The sequence below is a fragment of the Alexandromys fortis genome, unplaced genomic scaffold (genome assembly GCF_014885135.2).
Source record: "Alexandromys fortis isolate MF-2015 unplaced genomic scaffold, M_Fortis_MF-2015_v1.1 scaffold_74, whole genome shotgun sequence".
NCBI classification, from domain to species: domain Eukaryota; kingdom Metazoa; phylum Chordata; class Mammalia; order Rodentia; family Cricetidae; genus Alexandromys; species Alexandromys fortis.
In genome coordinates this window covers 221,958-245,043 of record NW_026068008.1, presented here as the reverse complement: position 1 = coordinate 245,043, position 23,086 = coordinate 221,958, and the positions used below count along the sequence as shown (strand labels likewise).

Genomic DNA, 23,086 nt, shown 5'->3' with positions numbered 1-23,086 from the left:
GCGGGAATGGTGGTTCTGTAAGTCTATTCCTCCATTAAAGCTGTCTATATTTTGACAATCTGTCTGCAATCGCTTATGCCGTTACAACCATGTACTCGGGTATGTGCTCCAAGAGGCACTCTGTGTGTACACTGTCACAGTGTCACTACACGGGGAGAGTTACTAAGTTCTCCTAGGTTTAGTTTCCCCATCTGCAAAATGACTAATGCTAATCCACCCTCTAGCTGTTGTAAGAACATAAGGTGATACACAGACGTGCTCATATTGCTAACCTCTTGTAGCTGTGACAACACTAAGTGGTTTAACACAATACGACTTACAATCTCACAGTCCTACCATGAGGGTTCTGGCAGCAGCTTGCTCCTCTGCAAGCTGCCTGCAGCTCCTGGCTTGAGGGTCCTCTCTGCATCATCCAAGTCAACATTCCCCATCCCCCCATGGATGCTTGTCTCCTTACGAGGATCCTGTGGTATGTTGTGCTCATCCAGGTAGTCTAGGGTGCTCACCCTATCTTGCCTTCACGCCTACAGAGTCTGACTGCTCCTGCCAGGTGCACAGGTCATGTATAAACCATTTGGGAGCTCATTTTCCACTTGACGTTGAAACGGAACAAATACTACCAGTCTAGAAGCATGGGGTTGGAGTCTGGCTCTGCCATTGATTTAGGGCCAGCTACCAGCATCTCCTTTGCCCTCGGCCTTCATATATTAACTATTAATAAATCAAGGGTCCCAACAGAATGCTGTTGGAGGGCTCAGATTATAGATGCAAACTGTCACATTTAGGAGTGTAAAAGTGGAGAGTTCACACTGGTTAGTGCACTTCAGAGAGCACATGTCACATTTGGGAGTGTAAAGATGGGGAGTCACACTGGTTAGCGCACTTCAGAGAGCACATGTCACATTTAGGAGGGTAAAGGTGGGAGACACACACTTTAGAGAGCAAAGGTACAGAATTTACACACTTTAGAGAGGATATGTCACATTTGCGAGTGTAAAGGTACGGAGTTTACACACTTTAGAGAGCATGTGTCACATTTAGTAGTGTAAAGATGGGGAGTCACAGTGGTTAGCACACTTCAGAGAGCACAGACATGGGGGACACATGATTCGTGCTTTCCCACACACCAGGACCCTGGGAACAGAAGGCTGACTGGCCTTCCTTGAAGGAAGCCCACTTGGGTTCAGCCAAATAACGGAAGAAGTCACCATGGCCGTCAGAAGCCATGGCATGTTGAGGGGTCACGTTACAGTGCCCCGAGTTCCCTGCTTTGAAAAGACAACCCCAGGTGGCAGGAGCCCACTACATGCACACACTGGAAGTCACACTAGACTGCTTAAATTTCTGTCATTCGGGTTCTAGAGAAGACCATGGCATTATCATGAGCCACAAACCAATCTTCCTGACTGGACCTCAGAGGGAAGAATGTGAGAGAAGCAGAGTTCCCTTCTTGGGGTCTCAGCAAACATAACCAAATGTTATTTCCTAGTTCTTGGTTTGTTTTGTTTGTGTGTGTATGTGTATGTATATGTGTGTGCGCGCACATGCGTGTGTATATGTGTGTCTGTATGTGTGTGCGAGCACCATGTGTTTGTGTGTGTATATGTGTATATGTGTATGCTGTGTGTATGTGCATATATGCATGTGTGTTTGTGTGTATGCACACGTGTATATGTGTATATGTATGTGTATATGTGTGTATGTGCATGTGTGTATAAGTGTGTATGTGCGTGTATGTGTGCATGTGTGCTTGTGCATCTGTGTATGTGTGTGTGTGTGTGTGTGTGTGTGTGCTTGCACCCACATCAGATACCCTGCACTATCACTCTCATTGCTCTCCACCTTGAGACTTGGTCCCTTAGACAGGGTCTCTCACTGAACGTAGAGCTAGGCTGGTGAACAACAAGCTCCAGCAATTCTCCTGTCTCCACCCCTCACATGGCTGGTGTTACAAGTATGCATGGCCAAGTCTGGCCCCCCCTTTTTTAGCAGGGGTTCTGGGGATTTGAACATGGGTCCTCATGCTTTCACAGCAGAAACTCTCATCTGCCCAGCCCTTCCCCACCCCCAGCTCCTGGTTTGTCCTCTACCCTATGGTCAACTGTTCAGGAAGGTCATTCCAGACAAGAGTAGCCTCTCTGTGTTACCACTGACCTTCTAATATTTGCTTGCTGTGTTGGTAACTAGCTGATGTTTCTGGGCCCTATGTAAGGCGATGATGATCTATTACAGACTCAGGGGAGGATAGCAGTGGGCATGGGAGGGTTTGTGAGATGAACACCTTGGGCTGAGCTCAGCTGCTCTCCAGTCTGGCCTCTTTGCCCAGCTTCTGTCTCCTAGATTCCCTCAGGCATGCAGACAAAAAGGTGGGAGTTACCATTTGCAAAGGCCTGGCTTAGTCACTTTCCTCAGGTTAAAAGTCCCTAAGTTCCCATCAGGGGCGGGATCAGAGGAGTCCCCATCTTAACTCCCCTGTGGTCCATGCAGGCAGTGCTCTTAACCACTGAACCATCTCTCTGGTCCCTTACTTTGTTTGTCTTAAGGAAGCAAATTTCAATCTGAGATCTTGCTGAGCCCTGGAAGTCCCTCAAATCTTTAGATCCTGGGGCAGGGGAAAATATGGGATAATATTGTTTGATGTTGGGTCATTGTGCTGCAGTAGAGAGAGAGGCTCTCCAAGATGTTAAGTTTTAAACTTTCCAAAGGAGCAGCGGGGTTCTGCCTTCTTGGAAAAGACCGACACTCAGCTTGCTCACTCCAGTTCCTTTATTCAAACATGTGCAAGGTTAATAGGAGCTGGGAAAGATTCCAACGGCCAAAGACTTCTTGCTCTTGCTGCCCATGAGAGCAGACAACCCACACAAATCTCAGCCCCTTTTCATTATGGCCATAAGCAAAAGGAAGAGCTCCGTGCCTGCCAGGAGTGTCTTATGGCCAAGATCAGTAGCTCTCACACACACCTAGTGAGACTCTCCAGAGAAACAGTTCCTCAAGGGTTAAAATTTCTCAGCCTCTACTGATTAACCCAAACAGAGCCAGGGCTTTGCTGCTACATTTCTCTCAAAGTCAGACACAAGGCCTTCCTATTCATGTCGCTTACAGACAGACATAGAGGCTTTACCTACACATCGCTGCAGGCTAACCAGGAGGGCTTGGCTCCAGACACTCCTTCCACCCAAGCCTTCTGTGTGTATAGGGTTTATCTTGACAAAGATGCAAAGATGCTAGATGAAGTGACATTAAAGTGTATCTGACACATGTTACCTACATGTATACAAGAGGTGTGTTTTAATTTTGCTAAGGGGAAAGAAGAAAGCAAGCTGCAAAGCACAGAGCCCATTCTCTGAGCTGCACAGTCAGGCCCAGAGGCCACTGTAAAGTGTCTGTGAAGCGGGTCCAGAGACAGCCAGACAGGGAGGCTAAGAAGTTCTTCCCTGGAAATTAACTTGACCCTTATTATTATTCTCTGAGGGCCCACAGCAGGGGGAGGCTGCTAAAAATGGAAGGGAAAGCCCTCCAGTCAGCTGTGGGCAGGGTAGGAAGTCCCCACACTCTGAATGACAGGGACTGGTGCAAAGGAAGGGGAACAGGTGTGGAGCCCCTTCTACAGCTGTGCCAATGGGAAAGAGGGAGGGAGGGAGGGGTGCCCTGGCAGCTGTTGACCCGTGACTCAGATGTCGCAGATCCTGGGAAGAGCCAACTTAGCCTCTGCATTTTACCAAGGGAGAAACAGGGTCTGAAAACAAGTTTGCCTCTAGCCAAACACTGAGGGAAATAAATCCACGCCTGCACACTGAGGTCTGGACTTGTGGGCCACTGTTCACTGCTGGAGTGAGCTTTGGCCAAAAGCAGCTTCATTTGTCTCACTGTGGGGACAGAGAGGATGACCAAGCTGAGACCCTGGCCACTGAGGAGCTCTGGCATTGAAGTCCCAGTGTGTCTTCCTCAACTGTCATCCAAGAAGTCAGGTGTTATGCAGCGACTCCTACATGGTTGGACTTTGGAACTCACACAAGATTGTTCAGGATCTTAATTGTGAGATTCACATAAAGACTGTTGTCCTTGTTCTGTATCTGGTAAAAAGTTTACCCGAAATTCTTATCTACCTTCATGCCATGACATGAAGGAAATCCACACTCTCGGAGTAAAGATAGACTCTGTAAGCCGAGATAATTTAACTAACACTGAATACATTTCTATACTTTTTGTCAGGAGTTGGTGGGACTTGGAGACCTCTGGGCTACACAGGTACCCTATGAAGGTCTTTTCATCTTGGTGGGGAGGGCAGGACTAGATTTCAAGGTTGTTGCATAAGCATGTCTCTCTGGCCCCTTCCAAGGTCCTAAGGTGTTTCTCACTCCTGGAGGCGGAGCTTGGCTTGAGTTGAAAATGATCTCTCTCTGTATCGGGAACTGGCTGAAGTTCTCAATTAAGGGGCTGGAGGATAAACTTTGGGGTTTTGAAATTTCTGTTATAAGTGCTCAACTCTGCCACTGTCCTACAGGAAGCAGCCGCAGACAATAAGGGAGAGTGAGGGTGCTTTATGGTCATGGAGTTGGCATGCTATAGAGTCTTTTTGAATTCCTAAATACAGTTTCTTCCATCAGTCAAAACACACAAAACTTCCTGATCCTGTGGGTTGTGTATAAAACCAAGAGACAGACTGGGTTTGGTCCAGGAAGCAGTTTTTGGACTCCTGGTCTAGAATGGGGTTCCAATTCTAAATAGATCAGAGCCTACCAAGTGGCTTAGGACAATGTGCTGTTGTCACTGTGAACACTTGTCTCCGCCTTGCTGGGGAAGTGAATTTACTGTGGGCTCAAGACAAAGCAGAGACACATCTGCAAGTCAGAGGCCACATGGGCAATTACCCACTCTGCCTCTACCTGGGCAAGTGCCCCCTGCCCCTCTCTCAGTAGAGGCCAAAGGACAACCTCTGGAGCAGTTTCTCATGTGCCTGCCATCCACCATCGCCCTCCCCACCCCTTTCTTTTGGAGACAAGGTCTCTGGTTAGCTGGGAACTCACTTTGTAGGCTAGGGTAGCTGGTCAATGAGTCCCAGGGTCCCCACATCTCCTCCCCAGCCTAGCTGACCAGTGAGCCCCAGGGGTCCCCACATCTCCTCCCCAGCCTAGCTGGCCAGTGAGCCCCAGGGGTCCCCACATCTCCTCCCCAGCCTAGCTGGCCAGTGAGCCCCAGGGGTCCCCACATCTCCTCCCCAGCCTAGCTGGCCAGTGAGCCCCAGGGGTCCCCACATCTCCTCCCCAGCACTGGCATTGCAGGCATCATCACCCACAGCTTTCATCACATGGGTTCTAGTAAGTACACTTAGGTCTTCACAGACTGAGCAATCAGTCCCTAGAGATGGCCAGATGCTGACATACCTTCTCCTGAGTCAGAAGGCTTCCTGGGCTCACAGGTTGGAGGTTTTCTGCTTTGCATTTGGTACAGATCAGATCTTCACCATCTCTGGGGAAACATGAACAAGATTCTCAAATTACCACACCTTGCTGGCCCTTGCTGTCCATCATTTGCCCCCTTCCTGACAGACTTCAAAGCCCAAACATTGCCCCTTGTAGTAAATTCCACCATCCTGGAGCCCCACCGTCAAAGCTTCCGAGCCCCAGGCACCCACTGTTTCCTGAAGCTTGCAGTGAGTTGCCCCTGCAGCCCCACCTGCTTTGACCTGGTGGTGCCTTTCTTCACCCAGGTAGTGGGATTGTGGATGTCTCGCTGTAGAAATACCCATCCCAGTGCCTGGTTACAGGGTCTCTACTGGGAGAATTATCCCATGCACTGACTTGCAGAAATTGAACCCCAACTCTTCAGTCTCAAGGGTCTAGGCAAGGAGTTGCGGTGTGGAACTCTATTTGTTCTTCTCAGGACCGTGTATGTATGTGGTTCTGGTCTCTTATTTCTTGGCCATGGCAGGTGATCATGGCCTATTAGAGCAAGAACAGGTCTCAGCGGCTATCTCTCTGGAATGGGCACAGTGTGGGACACCTGCACAAGTGGTTCTGACCCAGAGTAAGTGTTGCTGGCCCATTTCTAGGTGAGGAAAATGAGGCCAGAGAATGCAGCCTTGGATGGGCCATGGGAGATCAATTCAAGGCAGAGCAGGGCAGAGGCACCTCTGGCTGAGACCTGCACTCTCCAGCCGGCTTCTGCTCCCTCCTCTACCTGGTTTAAAAGGGTGGGGGAGGAGGTGAGCTCAGAGCATCAGCTGGCCAGGAAACCCAGTCAGTCGGGACCTCCACCCCCACAGCCTTTCCATTGCTACAGCCTCCCACCTGGGTTCCTGCCTCGCCCCTTAGTCACCGAATTTGAACTTCTCGTTTGACTGATTCAGTTTCCCCACAGTCTCAAGCTGTAAGGTCCCGAAGTAAAGGTCATGCCTGTGGCCCATGGCCCTTTGCGGGATCTTTACCAGAAAACCCACAGGCGGTAAGCGACTTTGTCTCTGGGGGCTTTGCAGTTCTCAGCTCTACATAGGGTAGTGACTGATGGGCAGGCTGACGGAGGACACAGGGATGGAGCACTTGGTGCACAGCAGGCACACGGTGCACAGCAGGCACACGGTGCACAGCAGGCGCACAGCGATGGCCAAGGCAGGGTGTCATCACTGCTATTGGTGCAGCACATCCCGGATATTTACACTTTAAGCGTAAACACACACCTTTGGCATGTTTGCCCCCATTAACTCGGTTTAGAAAAACAAAAGGGTGTTTTATTGCAGTATGGTATTTGCCAAGAGGGCTTCTGTTCATTACTGTGACAGGGTTGGGAAATATTACTGATGGAGCCTTGTAACAGTTCTGTGAGACAGGAGGCAGCTCCACGGGCAAGAAGTCAGGGTTCAGAGACCGGAGGTTCAAACCAGGTTACATAGCAGAAAGTGGCCGAGAGGTGCTTAAAAAGTTCCACCTCAATAATGGTGGACAGACAGCTGTCTATGGCTACTGACACACCTGTCTCCGGCCAGGGGGTGTGTTCGGAAGAAGAGAACATGGAACTAGAGGCTCAAGAGGCGAGGTTGCCTGTCCACAGCCAGCCAATCTCTTCAGTCTCCCCTCCCATCAGGGTCCCTCCCTGGCCATTCTTCCCACCGGCCCTTGGCTCTTTGACCCCCTCACCTCAGTTTCTCAGAGAGACAGGTGGTGCAGCAGAGAGCCCTGGGTTCTGAGGGGTCCTTGGAAGCAGCTGGGGGGCAACCAAATGGAAACTCATTTTCATCAGGAGCTGGGCGGGGGTCGCTGGCTGAGCTGGAGGCCATCTTGAGGTTTCAGACCAGGGAGGGTCTGTCAAGGAGAGCGGAGGCCTTGTGGAGCCTGTAGAGAGAGGTGGGTTCTAGCCTGGGCCACCCTTCCTGTGACTTTATCTTCTCCTCTGGCTGTGTGGTAGACGTCACAGCTGAGTCACAGTAGGGATGGAGTAGGAATTACCCTTTGTGGTTAGAAAAAGCCCCTGGACAGAGACTGAAACCTTTAGGAGTGTCCAGACATTTTTCAGAGTGAGAACAAGCAAGCGACAGTCACAGGAAGAGAGCGATGCTGTGGTTCTCTAGAGTCATGGTTCCCTGCCTGAGAACCACAGGCTGCCCTCCCCCCCTCCCCCTTGGGGACCTCTGAGCCTTGTAGAATTCTCTGGAACAGTGGGGCTCAGCTTTCTGATGGAAACCCCAAGGGTCATGAAAGCAGGTCCAAAATTCAAGTTCTGGGTCCTCTAGGGTATCTGGGTGGCCTTGGGGTGCCACTTTCTCACACTGTCACTTGGTTCCCCTATCTTGAAAAAACGGATTGAACACGTGGTCTCTAGGACTAAGACTGTGGAGCCTATGACTAAGGCCACCAAAGGTAGCAGAAGGCCTCTGACGACCCCACCCTGCCTGGAGCATTGTGCATCAGTCATGATGGTGACAGAGGAACAGGGACCTCCCCTCCCTTGAAGTCCAAGGCATTGGCACCACAGACTCTGCAGAGTCCTCTTCCCAAGCCCGACTCAGGAAGTCATAGGTGGCTGTGTATCTGGTCAGGAGTTACACTTCCCCGCTGAGACCAAGGCACTACACCAGTCCAAGTTCATGGGGATTTGCTCTCAGTTGCCGAGTGGACCGTAGGTCCATGTGTGCATGAGGGTGAACAGGAAAAAACACCACTCTGGCCAGCCATTGTGTGGTGGGCAGACTTTTTCCTCCAACCCATACAATCCTGTTGTAGCCATTTACATCTCAATGAAGCAAGGTGTGAGACCCTAAGACACACAGCCTGCGGTTGAGCCGTGGGATCTGAACCAGGTCCTGTGCTGTCCCACCATGGACAAGGATAGAACAAGGCAGCCTGATGAAGTCTCAGAGACGGGGATGTTGGTCAGGGCGGCCTGCTTGTCTCAGACTGTCAAATGACAACAATGGCCTCCATATGCCTTCCCACCCAACTGCTATGGGATTTGTGGATAAACAATGCTGCTTTCAAACCACAGGCTCTGATTTCAGGCAGCTCTGAAGTGGGATCCTGGATCCACCATATGCATTTTAATATTTATTTGTTTTGGGACAAGGTCTCACTATGCAGCCTTGGCTGGCCTTGAACTCCCAGAGATCCTGTCTCTGCCTCCTGAGTGCTGAGATTAAAGGCATGCACCACCATGTGCCAACATGCATCACTATGCCTGACTCACTCACCACACAGTCTTAAATGTGTCTCAGCCTCAGTTCTGTATATGTAAAATGGGGGATAAAACATGTGTTTTACCCAGTTGTCAAGATGATCAAATGTGATGGGGGGGGTGTCCTAGTTTCACTTCTCTGGCTGTGATAAAACACCCTGGCAAAAAGCAACATGACTGGAAACTGATTTGACTTACAATTCCAGGCTAAAGTCCATCATTGGGGGGAGGTCAAGGCAGACCTCTAACAGCTAGTCAAATCACATCCACAGTCAGGGGCTGGGGGAAACAGATACATGGATGCTTGTTCCTTTGCTTGTTCTCAGTTTAGTTTCTCTACTCTTACAGTTCAGGACCTCCTGTGTAGGGAATGGCGCCACCCACAATGTGCAGGGTGTTCCTACATCAGTTAACTTTATTATGCCAATCTCCCACTGCATGCCCACAGGCCAGCCCAATGTTGACAGTCCCTCATGGAAACTCTTCCCAGGTCATGCTAAGCTGACAATTGTAGCTAACCATCAAGTAAGTGAAAGTGTGGCAGAGGTCGTGGCCCATGACATGCTCCAAAAACTTTTGGTATTTTTACTCAGGCAACCACCATGCCCTTGGACTCCCAGCAAGGAAAGGGGTTTAAAATGGCAAATTACACTTGACAGTGTTTTTACATCTCTCTGCTTCCTTGAGTTCCAGTGGGTCGGGAAGTTTAGACTCTGAGATCAGTGGTTCTCACCCTTCCTAATGCTGCAACCCTTAAATACAGTTCCTCATGTTGTGGTGACCCCAACCATAAAATATTTTCATTGCTACTTCCTAACTGTAATTTTGCTACTGTTATGAATATAAATATTTAATATTCAGGGTATCCGATATTTGACCCCCAAAGGGAGTCATGACCCATAGATTGAAAACCACTGTTCTAGATAAACTCAACCATTCCCCCATCCCCAGGAAGGTGCCAGAACTTCTAGTGGTCGTTGGCAAAAAGGTTGTTGCATCCTATAGACTTCTACCCTCAACTGCGCCCTGCCCAGCCTGCTCAGCTAGTGACCTTGAGTTTACTTCCCCAGTCTCAGAAAGGCTTTTCCTTAACTGCTCAGCCTGAGCAGCAACCCTTGCACCCCCACACGTCTCCTCCTTCTCCAGTTAGGACACAAGGGAGGCACCTAACCTTGTTGCTCCATCTACCTTCTCGTTTCTTTTCTCTTGTCCTGTCCCCACCTCCTTCACCGATTCCCTGTCTACCACCAGCTCCCTCCCACTAGCATCAAAACATCCGTAGGCAGCTGTCTAGTAGGATACCAGGTACTATTCTTCAGTGCTGTGTGTTAAGTGGTTTGTTTTTCTTTGCTCTGGGATCAAACCCAAGGCCTTGCACAAGCTCTTGCTTACTGAGCCACATCTCCAGACTGTTTTAAGGACTTTTACAAACATCTCATCAATATTTCCCTCCAATCTTTGGAGGGCTCTACAGATAACTTGAGTGCCTTGCTCAAGACTGCACAGCTAGTGAGGCAGGAAGGACTGAGCACGGACCTGCTCTTTAAAATGAGCTTGGTCCTTCTCCAAATTCCTCTTTTGTATCTACTCTCGCTTCACTCTGCAGTGAAGATTTTAAAGACTGTTGTCTACAAAGCCGCTGAAACTCCAGGGAGTTTCAAGCCTGTTAGAGGCTCTCGTGCTGTCAAATGCTTTGGGTCTGTCCTAGCTGACATCCTGTCCTTTCCGAAGCGGGCCAGAGGGCTCTTGGCCGCTCTTTCACGCCAGCACCTTCCTTCTGTCATTCAGAACCCCGTCAGAGTTGATTCTTGCACCGCGGTGGTTCTTTTACCTCTTCTCGCCTCCACCTCCTATGGTCCCATCTCCACCGCTCCCAGAACGGGGACTCTCTATGCTCTGAGTAGCTGAGTAGCGGTGTGCAAGCCTCCTTTTGGTCTTTGGGGGCGCACCTGGGCCACACCCCCCACTTCTCCTGGAACGTCTGGGTGACAGTGCCCAGATTGGGATCTAATGGCGCACCTGACACCCATAGCCTGGGGCATGCTGTCGGGCCGCCTGCCTGTGGTCCCCTGCCCTCCCGACCCCATTTCTTCCAGCAGATGACTATCGACCTGCCAAGTCCATGTCAGGACGAGATCAGAGCAGAGCGCAGAGCTGCTGTGACAAGGGACCAGGGCACCGCTTGGGAAGGGCGAGGAATGTAGGACCCTGGAGGGTTCTTCAGCGCGAACCAACGCCATGACGTTCGCACTTGGGGGGGATCTGTGGGTGCCGGGCAACCAACCTGCGCGCCGCCGCCTTGTCTCATCTGGCGATGCGAGCGAGCGGGAGCGTCCTCAGTGCAAAGAACCGGGATAGCGGGTAGATGCCCGTCCTCAGTGCAAAGAACCGGGATAGCGGGTAGATGCCGAGGGAAGCAGGGCCTGCGTGAGTGGGTAGGGCTGGGCTGGTTCCCGAGGCCGGCCGGGGGCGGGGCGAGCGCTCCTCCCACGAGGAAACGGAGACCCAGATAGCATCTGTTGGGGTCACGGTGCTAGCTGACTCCCGCAGTGACTGCACATGTGAGGTACTCAGTACAACGAATGAAGGGACACACAGGCAGCATTAAGCTCCAGTCTGAAATCCTGTCAGAGCATTAGCGGGAAAAGCAGCAAGTCTGAACCTTACCACAGTGGGTTCTTGCAAAGAGCCCAGCATCCTGCAGGCTCCAAGCTGTGTATGCTGCAGTCAGCACTGAGATGGTGCGGCTCTCAGGGCACTGTGCACTAACAAAACTGGGCGCAGCAGGGAAGTGGTTGTGATTGTAAAACTAAACACACACATCATTTCACACACATACACGTGGCATTTTACATACACATACATACATGCATAAACACGCACGTATATACACAGCACATGGCCTCTTATTCCCTATGATTCTCTTTATATTAATCAAAAGAGTTAGGGAACTCCATCTGATTAATTTGGTTTTGACTTCTAAGTGGATCTATTATTTATTTATTTATTATTTATTTGAGACAAGGACTTGCTGTGTTGTAGCCCTGCTGATTCCAAACTTTAAGCCATCCTCCTGCCTCAGCTTTCCTAGTGCAAAAATTACGGGTGTGAGTGTCTTGCTGGGTTTTGTTCTGGACATGGAGGTGTGTGTGTGTCTCCCACCCATGGCAGACCTACTTGCCTCATGTTTCTAGTAGTCAGGTGATCCTGCCTGGACTGGACCGGGCATCTGGCTGGCTGGTGGAATAAAGACTTTTTGGGGTTCAACTTGGAAGGGGGAATGTCTGCCTGAAGACAAGTGCTGTGTCTCAGCAACCCCCTCCCTCCAAACATGATCTCCATGATTTGTGTAAGCATGGTCAGAGGTGGTCTCTGAGGCTTCCCATTCTTCTGCTTTTAATTTTTTTACAGGCAGGGTCTTTCCATACAGTCCAGGCTGGTTTAGAATTAGTGACCCTCCTGCCTCAGTTTCTCAGGGTCTGGGATCCCAGGCAAATGCCACTCAGCTTAGCTTGTGCCTTTCAATTCTAATAGTAAAGAATTCTATGAGCTCCCTGTGTCCCTTCCTGGTGTTAAAAGTCACCCATTCTTAAGAGCTCTTGGTGAAGTGGTGACATTTCTCAAGGCCCTGGGCCCTGAAAGAGTCACTCTTTGGTCCCACCTCTCTCCCACCCCCTCTTCCTTTCTGCCCCAGGGTAAAGAGTAAAGAGCAGGCAGTCTGATCTCACACTGCAGGCCACATCCTGTTTTCAGATTAGTGAGTTCATAAGCTGGAAATTTACCAAGGGAAATAGTTTAATTTTGGAAAGTACCAAAATCTCATCTGTAGCCACCCTGCTTAATTTTGGGGGCTCTTGAAATAGAGGGGGCATCACCGAAGAACCACTAAGTGCCCAGGGAACAGCCAGGGAGCAGAACTTCTGCTTCGGAAAGGAAATAAGCGTTTTGGAGGCCGCCCCCCTCTGCCCAGGGCACTTGCTTCATTCTTCTAAGAAATTTCAGAAGAGGAATCACTCCCGGGCCTTGTGCTCGCTGGATCTGGTGGTCTGTGGCGGGGCTGTGAAGGAGGACCAAGGAAGCAGATTCAAGCTGAGGGCTGTGGCTTAGCTGATAGGGTGTTTGCTTAGTATACAGGGGGACCTGGGTTTGCTCCCCAGCACCCCAGGAAACTGGGCATGGAGGCATAAACCTAGATCCTAGCATCCACAAATCTGGGGTGGGGGTGGGAATCAGAAGTTCTAGGTAGTCCGTGATTATTTAGAGAAGCAAGTGAGTGTGTGTGCCTCCACCCGTGTCCTTCTCACCCACACCTGTTCCTTTGGATCTCAGAGGCACCCACCACGAAGGTTTCAGTCTGTCTCAGTTCCCCAGCAGTCAGACCTCTGACACTGAAGGGGACTGCCTGGTTCAACAGCTTTTATACAGTGTGTGGCTGCTGCAAAGCAGTCAGGACTGCATGGGATTCTGGGTAATCATCAGGGTGTAATTAACACTGCATAGAGGAGTACAGAACACAAATGAGTCCCCTAGGAATATGTAAGTGTCTGGCCTGTGAGAGTAAGCTCTATGGCCTAATCCTCGGGTGCGGAGCAGGAAGCTGGTGAAAACTGCCGAGGTCCCAGCTGCTTAGGGCTGGGACGAAAAGCCCTATGTCGTCATCCCCCTTCCCGCTCAAATCTGTGTAGACACTCAGCCATGAGTGCTGAGCTGGCAATGTCAGAGTCTTCTGTTTTGTTTTCTGTCTCTCAGTCAGCACAGTAGCTGTTTTCTGTGAAGGGAGGAGAAAAGAAACGAACGCTTAAGGAGCAAAGCAAGACGTGATGGCTTAGAGATGTTTCGATGTCCCTTGCTGTACGTGGGTGCTGGTGCGTGTGTGCGTGGAGGGCAGAGGTCAGCTTTGGGTTTTGTCCCCCAGGAGCTTTCTGTCTTGTTTTATAGAGACAGGATCTCTCATTGGGACCTGGGGCTGGAAGACTAAGCTAGGCTGGCTGGGTGCAGGCTCCAGGGATTTGCCTTCTCCCTAACTCCAGCTCTAGAAAGCAAGACACAGCACCATACTGGGTGTTTCTGGTGTGGCTTCAGGGGATTGGATTTAGGTATTGAAGTCTGTGTGGCAAGCACTTTACTGACTGAACAACCTTTCTAATTCTAGTTTACAGAATTTATTTTGCTTTTCCAAACAGAGTTTCTCTGTGTAGCCCTGGTTGTTCTGGAACTCGCTTTTGTAGACTAGGTTGGCCTTGAACTCAGAGATCCACCTGCCTCTGCCTCCTGAGTGCTGGGATTAAAAGCATATGCCACCACTGCCTGGCTAGAAATTTTTTTAAGGCAGAAGATGACCTTAGTGTCGTAGAATGTTGTTTTAACTAGGTAAGATGTGTTACACTTGTTTATGCTGTGGGATATTACTCTAATGGTATAAATACTATTACTTTAACTGTGTAAATGTTACTTTAAATATATAAAATTTGTTTTTGATGTATTTGTTTAATGATGTAAAGATGTGTTGCATCCGTTTCATCTTGCCTGCCTAAGGCACCTGATTGATCTAATAAAGGTCTGGACAGCTAATAGTGAGGCAGGAGAAAGGGTAGGCAGGGCTGACGGGGAGAGAGACTAAATAGGAGGAGAAATCTAGGCCAAGAAGTACAAGAGGGAATGAGAGAGGGAGAAAAATATCAGCCACACACGGAGAAGCAGTGAAAGTAAGATATATGGAAGTAAGAAAGGTAATAAGTCCTGGGGCAAAGGTAGACAAAGAGAAACAGATTAAGTTGAAGGAGCTAGTCAAAAACATGCCTAAGCTAGGCCAAGCATTCAAAACTAATAATAAGTCTCTGTGTCAGGATTTGGGAGCTGGTTGGTGGCCTAAAAGAAATGCCTGGTACTCCTTAGCAATCATAAGACACTGGATTTTTCAAACTTTATCGTCTACAAGATCATGTTTTCATATGTACTCAAAAGGAGCCCAGGCACACAAAACAGATGGGGGAAGAGTGACTCTAAGCAGGACAGGCGGCCAGCAGTGGCCAGCAGCCTGTTGGTGGGGGGCTGTTCCCTTTGCCCCCACCTTGATCTTGGGCTGAAGCACAGCTGGTAATGTGCATGAGGAGGTTTGGCTGTGGAAAGGGTTTCTCTGTGTCTGGCCTGCCTCTGCAGCCCCAGCCGTTCACCCTTCCTGATCCCTGCCCCCCCCCCCCCCCCCCCCCCCTCTGGTGCCCCCCCCCCCCCCCCCCCCCCCCGCCCCCCCCCCCCCCCCCCCCCCAACAGCCTTCACGTGCGTCCAAGAGCTCATGACTGAGTTGCTACAGAAGTCACCAGCGTCACTAGACTTCCACTCCAGCCTGGAGCACTAGGGTCTGTGGTTGTGGTTGAGTAGTAACCACAAGAATAAGTGGCTCCCCTTAATGCCAGCCATGGCTCTGAATGTAACGTGCTCATTTCTCTGTGCAGCTTCTAGAACACTACAAAAATTGAGGAGCAAATGAGGTTTTCGTTTTCAGGTGAGAAAACAGGGGCCTCATAGTAGTTAATTAGACTCAGGTCAAGCAGCTGGTGACTGGCAACTTGGGAAGGGCCAGCGTTCACTTCTAGATATGTGTGCTTTTTTTCTACCACGACCCCAGACAAAGCAGGGGTCATATTTGACATTGTTCTCCTGCTCTGGGCCTCAGTTGCCTCACTGGTCAATGGCAAAGTTGCAGTATGGAAACTATACTTCTGTGGTGCTTTGCGTGCTGACATCACCGAGGGGGAGGGCGGTTGGGACCTGTGGGGCCACCTGACTCCATGTCTCCATGTAACACACTAGCCTGTTCTTCAGTTTCTTAACTCTTGGCATTCCTTATCAAGCTTCTGACCTTGAGTCCTTGGACTCACAGTTCTACATCACAGGACCCTTCTGAGAATCTGACCCGAGAGAAGACAAGGCTCCATTGGGTCGGAGGTAAAGGTCACACAGATAAGTCCTGGTGCCCTGGTGCTGCCTCCCAGACTACGTGGAGGACGAAGTGAATGAATCCACTGGACACAGCCGTCTGATATGGTCCTGCTTGCTCACCCTCTTAGGAAGCATGGTCGGAGTGGACCTCATTGCCTTTCCCGAACAGAACCAGAGACACCCCCTCCCCTGCCCCCCGCCCTGTGCACTCCTGCCCTCCGCTCACCACCAAGGCTAGGAAAAGACACCTACGGAATGGCTTCCCTGTCACTGCCAGCTCAGTCTCTGCTGACTTCTGACTCACGACCGGGGACATTTGACCAAACAGGTGAGCACAGGCCACCAGCAACAGCAAATTAGCTGAGCAAGTGCCAAGTCTTGCACTGCAAAGGCGGAGCAAGTGCCGGGTCCTGCAGTACAAGGGCAGGATCTTGGGGTTCACGTACAGCTGCTATTCACAGCAAGTCAGAGAAATACCTCACGAGTTCAGGAAAACTAGAAAAACTACATACAGCATGTTATGTGCATGTCTGCTTAAGTGATAGTTAAACATGTTCTCCTTGTTTTTGCTATACACAATTGGAATTAAAAAAATTCCACTTTGTAGGCTTTTCCATTTTTCTGTTTCTGCAGAACAGATGGGCACATTAAATAATAACTGGGGTTTATGGGTACATGGAATGAAGCAGTCTCGAGGGGGGCTGCCGTTGCCACCCACGCCTAGACACCCGTGCACCTATCTTCCATCAGTGAGTGCTAACAAGACTGCTTAGGAAAAGTCTACTTCTGGGACAGTGGGATGGGGTCCGTGGGCAAAGACTTGCTGCCAAGCCTGACAAACTGGGTTTGATCTCTGGGATCTACCTTGTGGAAAACGAGAGCCAGTTTCAACAAGATGCTGCCTGGCCTTCACGTTTGCCACTATGGCGTGTGTGCATGTGTGTACGTGTGTGCATGTGTGTGTGTTTGTGCATGCAAGACAAAAGTAAATATTTTACTTCAGGAAACAACAGTTAAGGATGATGTAATTATCATCAGAAAACATTAAGTCTACCTTTGACCTCGCCCTTGGGGTTGTAAAGTTAGAAATAATGTCCCAGCAAACACTTAAACAAGCAGTCTGTGTTCAGTGACTTTCCCATCACAACAGGTCCAGGCTGAGTTTCAAACGCCCAGAGACTACGGAAGTCCTCTGCATTCTAAGCCATGGCTCCCGGGTCTTCGCAGATGGCTGTTGGCTGGGCACTCTGAAGTCAATGTGGATGTCATAGGAAGGCCAATGGCTCTCAGAAGCAGATGGCAGGTTCAGGGGCAAGCTTGATGATAGCTAAGGACAACCCTGAGATGCCCACAGTGTGGAAGGCTGTAATTCTAACCCATTTCTCTTTGCCTTCTCGGGCCACCATGTGTCTGGTGCTAGGGGTCTGTTTTTGCTGCATGTTAACCCATTCATGGACTGTGGAAATTAAGGCCCTGCCCCATGGGAGGGAAGGGTCCTAATTACTGCTCCACACTAACCACAGGCTTGTCTTTCCTGGCTCTTGGCTAGTACATTCTAAACCATCTCAGTTGGCATCTGGTGGGAGAGTAGTGAAGCCTGAATGTCCTGGGGGAAGAAAACAAGATGTGTTAATCAGGACTCTTTAGATCAGTGGTTTTCAACCTGTGGGTTGCTATCCTCTTGGGAGTCAACTGACCCTTTCAGAAGGGTCACCTAAGACCATGGGAAAACAGAGATATTTAAATTACAATTAATAACAGTAGCAAAATTACTGCTATGAAGTAGCAATGAAAATAATTTTATGGTTGGGGTCACCACCATAAAACTGTATTCAAGGGAGGACCTGTATTAAGGGCTGCAGCTTTAGGAAGACTGAGAACCACGATGCAGAGCAACAGAACTGGTAGAAGAATTCTGTTTAGAGAGAAGGGGATTTATTAATGTGGCTCACAGGCTGTGGTTCAGCTAGTTTATCAATGGCTGTCTACCAATGGAAAGTCCAAGAATCCAGTGGTGGTTTAGTTCACGAGTGCAGGTGTCTCAGCTGGTCTTCAGTGTACACTGGAATCCCGGAGAAGTGGGCTCTAATGTAAGTAAAGGCATGGACTTGCTAGCAAGGGAAGCACAAGCAGGCAGAGAGAGAGAGAGGAGAGGGAGATTGCTTCTTTCTTTCATGTCCTTTATACAGGCTGCCACTAGAAGTGTGGCCCAGATTAAAGGTGGGTCTTCCCACCCCAAATGAGCCTGTTACCTAAAACCACCCCACAGGTGTGCCTGAAGGCTAGGGGTTTTAGTTAACTCTAGATCCAGTCTATCAAGAATCACATAAGGTGTGAGGAGGGCTGTTTCTCAGAAACTGGGCCAGCAGCTTCTACTTGCCCTGCAGGAATGGGGGAAAGCTCTCCTGTCCTTGACTGTATCCCTTTAAAGAGTGGGAGAAGTTTCTCATTGTATCCTTTGTTACTCAAACCCTGCTACTGGGGAAGGGGTACAGCCTATCTATTTAGGGGTTTGCTCTATGTATTTGGGCTTGCAGTGGTATCAGGTAAGATAATGCTAGAAGGTTCTACTAAAGGCCTAGATTTTTTGAACTATAGACTTAAAAAAGTTTATACTTTTTCTTTTAGGGAAGCTATGTGCAAACCTTTCTCTGAAGATTCCTCTCATGGCTCAAGCTAGACGAATGCCCAGCAAGAACCAAGACTTGGGCGCAGGAATGCAGGCTGGGATTAACAGATTGAGGTGCAGGGCAGCAGCCTTTACTCTTAAAAGAATCCAAAACCAGGGGCCAATTGGGTTGTAAAAGTGGGGCTGCTGTTTTCGTAACCTTTCTGACTTTCTTGTCTGCACAAAGGATCCCAGAGAGAAAACCCTGCTTGCACGGCCTGTCCAAGGGCCAGATGCCTCTTCTTGTGTCTTCTGTTGCTTTTTATCCAGAACATCTCTGTAATAATACCCTATGTTTTTGGTGCTGCATTCATTCCTGCTTAGGTGACAATCTGTCTTTCTTTCAAGCAATTTCCTGCGGGCCAAGGGGCCAGGACAGGGATGTCTCTGGATGCTCCTGGACACCCCCCCCCCCAGCAGGACAGGGATGTCTCTGGATGCTCCTGCCCCCCCCCCCAAGCAGGACAGAGATGTCTCTGGATGCTCCTGGACACCCCCGAGCAGGACAGAGATGTCTCTGGATGCTCCTGGACACCCCCGAGCCTACCTCTTCCATGCAGTGAGGGTTCAGTTAATATTTATCAATAGGGATTGATTTGTCATCCTGAGAGAATCCAGGGACACTAGGAAAACATTGTTCTTGTATGTCTCATTTGCGGGCTTTCAAAATGTATTTAACAAACTCGTTTTAAAAGAGCTCTAAATGCTCTCTGGGGAGACCATTGTCTACCCTATTTTAGACCTGTTCTTGTAATCTTTTGTGCGTGTATGTGTGCGTACATGTTTGTGTGTACATATGTCCTTAGGTGCACGTATGTGTGTGGGAGTGCATGAGAGCCTGAGAAGGCCTGAGGCCGGTGTTGCTGTGAGGCAGTAACTGCTCTTTGCCTCATTTATTTTGAGACGAAATCTCTCACTGAACCCGAGATCACTACTTTGTCTATGTGGCCAGCAGGCCCCAGGGAGCCACTGTCTCCATTTCCCAGTGCCAACATCGGAGATGTGTGCGATTGTGCCCAGCTCTTTATGTGGGTCCTGGGGGTCCCAACTTAGGTGCTCCTGCTACCATGGTGAGCATTTTACCAGCAGAATCACTGGGTCCTCAGTTACTACTCTCTGTACTTAGTGTCTGACTCCAAAGAGGGCAGCAGCTGTTTTCTGGCCTCTGTTGGGACCAGAGCTTATGAGGAGGCTAGCTCCTAGTCCTGTCCTGCTTCTTCCCAGAGAACATGTCTGCACACAAGCACTCCTGAGCTGCCTTGGATCCCCTCCAAGGACTGCCCTGGAAACCAGCCAGCGTCGAGAGTGCCCCTGGGAAGGACACATCTATTGAGAAGCAGAAGCTGTGGCATGCAGGCACACACATGCTCATGTCTGCAGAAGACTCTGAAGGAAACTGGAAATCTCGATTTTTCTGCGAAATATCTTGATTTCAAAAATACACCATAATCTAATCTGTATGGGAAGTAGAAAAAGACAAGATATTCTGAGTAAATTGGGAGCGTGGAGATTATGGAAGAGGGTAGAATGTGGGGGGAGGAGGGAGGGGGAGGGTAGAGGAAGGGAGGATAGAAGGGGAGGAGGAGGAAGGGATGGGGAATGTAGAAGGGGAAGGGGGAGGAGTGCAGGAAAATATATAGCTCAATAAAAACAATTTTAAAAACCCATAACAAAAGCCAAAACAAAACAAACAACCATAACAACAAAGCCCCCCTCAAACCACATGAGACTGTCCGTGCTTCTTTTCTGTGGGCTCCTGTGTGAGACCCTGGTCTAGCCTGGCATTCCCATAAACATGTCCTGACTGAAGGTGTGAGTGTGACATGCCACTCACCCAGGGTGCACTCACTCTCTGTGTGTGCCCAGAAGTGCTTACACGGCAGGGTCCACCCTGAGGGCAGCAGGCAAAGCACCTTGGCTAAAGTACAGCCATTCTGACTGCAGACTCCACATTACCTGTATGGTAAAACAAAGTTCAGATTCCCAAGCCCTAGGGGAGCTGAGAACTTCCCAATAGCTGACCTACCTCCTCCTTAAACCATAGACAAAGTCATTATGCATCTTTACTTCTAAACATAATGTTTAGAAACATATGTCTGTCCCTAACAACAGAAAGAACAAATGAATCTGATTGGTTCAACTGCAAGACATTGTGTATCGACTGATGATGTTGGAACATTCAATGAAGCCCCAATTTCTATATCCTGATTGGTGAAAACTGTAACTGTAACTTGGCAACAAATGTTTATAATTTTTGTGCTTAAATATTTGCTTCACCTGGCATTCGGGGTCACAGCTTAGCTCCGAGTCTGTTCTCCAGCCCTGACCTTCCTCCTCCTCCTCCTCCTCCCTTCTCCTGTGCTGTTCTGCGTTAAATCTTGCCTTGCTGCAACCTCTTGTGTCATCTTGGGTTGACTCTGCCTTGGACCACAGCACACTGAAAATTGACACATGCATGCTCTCTCCCAGGATACGGCCTTAACACCAACATTTCTCATCTAAGAAGAGTGAATGTCAAGGAAATTGCCAAGGCCAGGCAGTTAGTGGGTGGCTGGATTAGCATACAGGCTATCTGACTACAAAGCCAGGGTCAGTTAGTACCGCTCAAGTTGCTTCCCGGACACCCACACTGAGATGCCTGATAGTTTGTTAAACCCCCATGAGTTCAGAGATTGTATTTTATTTGATTATTGTTTCCAGCAGAACATAGAAATCATTCAATAAATAGTGTGAGGGATTGTAGCCCCAGTTCACACAAACACACGTCCAGACATGGCACACACAAACACATACTGCTCATTGTGTCCAAGAATGTGTGCACACCCCCATCTCTCTCTTCCTACGGCAGTAGAGCCTAGGCTGGGTTACCCCAAGTTCTTCCTGCCAGCCCTCTGCCAGCCTTGCCAGCCTTCACCAAGAGTTTCCTGGAAATCTTGGTGGCTGCGGTGTTCTTTTTCTCTAACCCAGGAGACAAATCAGCAGTTTTATTTTTCAAAGTCTGGTTTTCATAAACCTGGAATCTTTCTATTTCTTTCCACTAGGAATTTGCTTTGGCCTGTTGCTTTTCTCCAGGACCTTGGCCTGGAGGTTACACTTGGAGCGCCCTCTGCCGGGCACCATCCTCCGCTCCTAGTGGGCTCTTGCAGAGGGGAAGGAGTGCATCTCTCAGAATGGAGTGTGCAATCAAACGGGGGGGGGGGGGGGGGGGGAACCAAGTCGGAGAGTTGCTGAGAGGGGGTGATGCTGGCATATGTGTGCTCATCTAAGTGTGTGCTGATGTGTGCTACTAGTAGGTGGGCTTGTGTGTGTGTGTTTAAAAGTAAAATATAAAAGAAGAAAAGAAAAATAAAAGAAGAAATAATTCTCAAGAGTTCTGACTAAAACTCAGAATCCTCCTAGGGGTCCTAGTCGGGCCGATGTCAGGAGTTTGGGGACATCACCTAATCCAGCCTTGTTCTTCAGTGCCCGTCATGTGTGACGGTGAGCAGGCTGAGTCACAGAGAGACAGAGAGGGGTTTGGGGTGCTTCTGGGTACCTGCCCACTGATAATTAGACCTGCAAAGGCTGCCATTTTCACCTTCTTCTCAAGTGGCGTCTTGAGGCAGGAAGCTTTGTTTCTGCTTTAGAGATTAAGATGGAAAGGTCTCAAGGTGGGAGAGGGAAGGGAAGAGTCTGGGGTCTGAATTCTGTGGAGTCAGAGATGAAGTACAGCACAGTGCTCCATCTCAGAAACGGAAGTCCCTTGAGTGTGTCTTTGCAGGAATTGGCGTCTCCAGCCATGGTGGGGTCCCCCACATCAGCTCTTGGAGCCAGGGCTTCAGCTGGGTCAGGTCCTAGAACCAGCAGGGGTACCAAGGCCCCTTAAGGAGCAGAGGTATCAGGCCTAGATGTCATAGATACTCAATTCCACTTTGCAGCTGTCCTGAAAAGAAAGCAGGTTGCGAGAGGTTTGGGGGTTGTTTTTAATTTTGATGGGTCCTGGTTAACGGTGCGAGGAAATGCAGACCATGTTTCGGGGAGAGATAGTTGCTGCTCTCCCTGGTCTCCTGCCCTCGCCCTGCTCAGAAGTCTGCAAACTTCTCACCTCCAACAGGAAGGAACCTAAGACTCTTCTGTTTGCTTTTGGTCCCACCTGGCTTTGTCCTCACTTGTCTCATTTACACAAACACAAAAGACTGTCTTTCCCCGGCACCTTTGATGAGTCCCATCTGGACTGGACGACTTCAGTTCAGCACAGCTAAATCCTGGCCATTGTTTTTAGTTGACGACTGTTTTCCTGCAAGTGTGTATAAGTCAGAGGTCAACTCAGGTGTTTCTCTGCAGTATCCATCCACCTTGGGCTTTGAGGCTAGTTTGGGGCTTGAATATTAGGCTAGGCTAGCTGGCCAGTGAGCTCCAGGGATGAATTCTTCTTCCTTGATCTGGGACTACAAACACATTCCACCACACGCCACTTTGTAATAGGGGTACCAGAGATTTCACTCAGTTCTTTATGCTTACATGGCAAACATTTTACCAACTGAGCCTTCTCCCTAGCCCAGTCCTAGTCATTCTTTAAAATCCACTCAGAGGTCACTTCTCACCAGACCCTGGTAAGAATTACCCTGCCTTGCACTCTGCTCACAGGACCTGTAGTAGGTGGAACAGGGTGAGGAGCTACTGGGGTCACCTCCGATTCCACCGTATAGGTATGCACCTGTGTATGTGTGTGTGTGTGTGCACGTGTGTGTGCATATGTGTGTGCGCATGTGCATGTGCTTTTACATCCTGTCTCAAGAGCCCTGAGATGATTGGCTGTCACCAGCAAACTGAGG

At 49.5% G+C, this 23,086-nt stretch overlaps 1 protein-coding gene across 1 annotated transcript in view; it reads right to left on the bottom strand.

The window, feature by feature from the left end:
* The window catches only part of Traf1 (TNF receptor associated factor 1), a 32,197-nt gene extending 21,103 nt beyond the window's left edge, over window positions 1-11,094 (bottom strand). The window contains exons 1-3 of the mRNA XM_050161786.1: window positions 10,949-11,094; window positions 7,134-7,328; window positions 5,385-5,469 (exon numbers count right to left, since the gene is read on the bottom strand). Coding sequence (XP_050017743.1) covers window positions 5,385-5,469; window positions 7,134-7,273 — 225 coding nt within the window. The 5' untranslated portion in view covers window positions 7,274-7,328; window positions 10,949-11,094. The remainder of the gene's footprint in view (window positions 1-5,384; window positions 5,470-7,133; window positions 7,329-10,948) is intronic.
* Window positions 11,095-23,086: the final 11,992 nt, after the last annotated feature.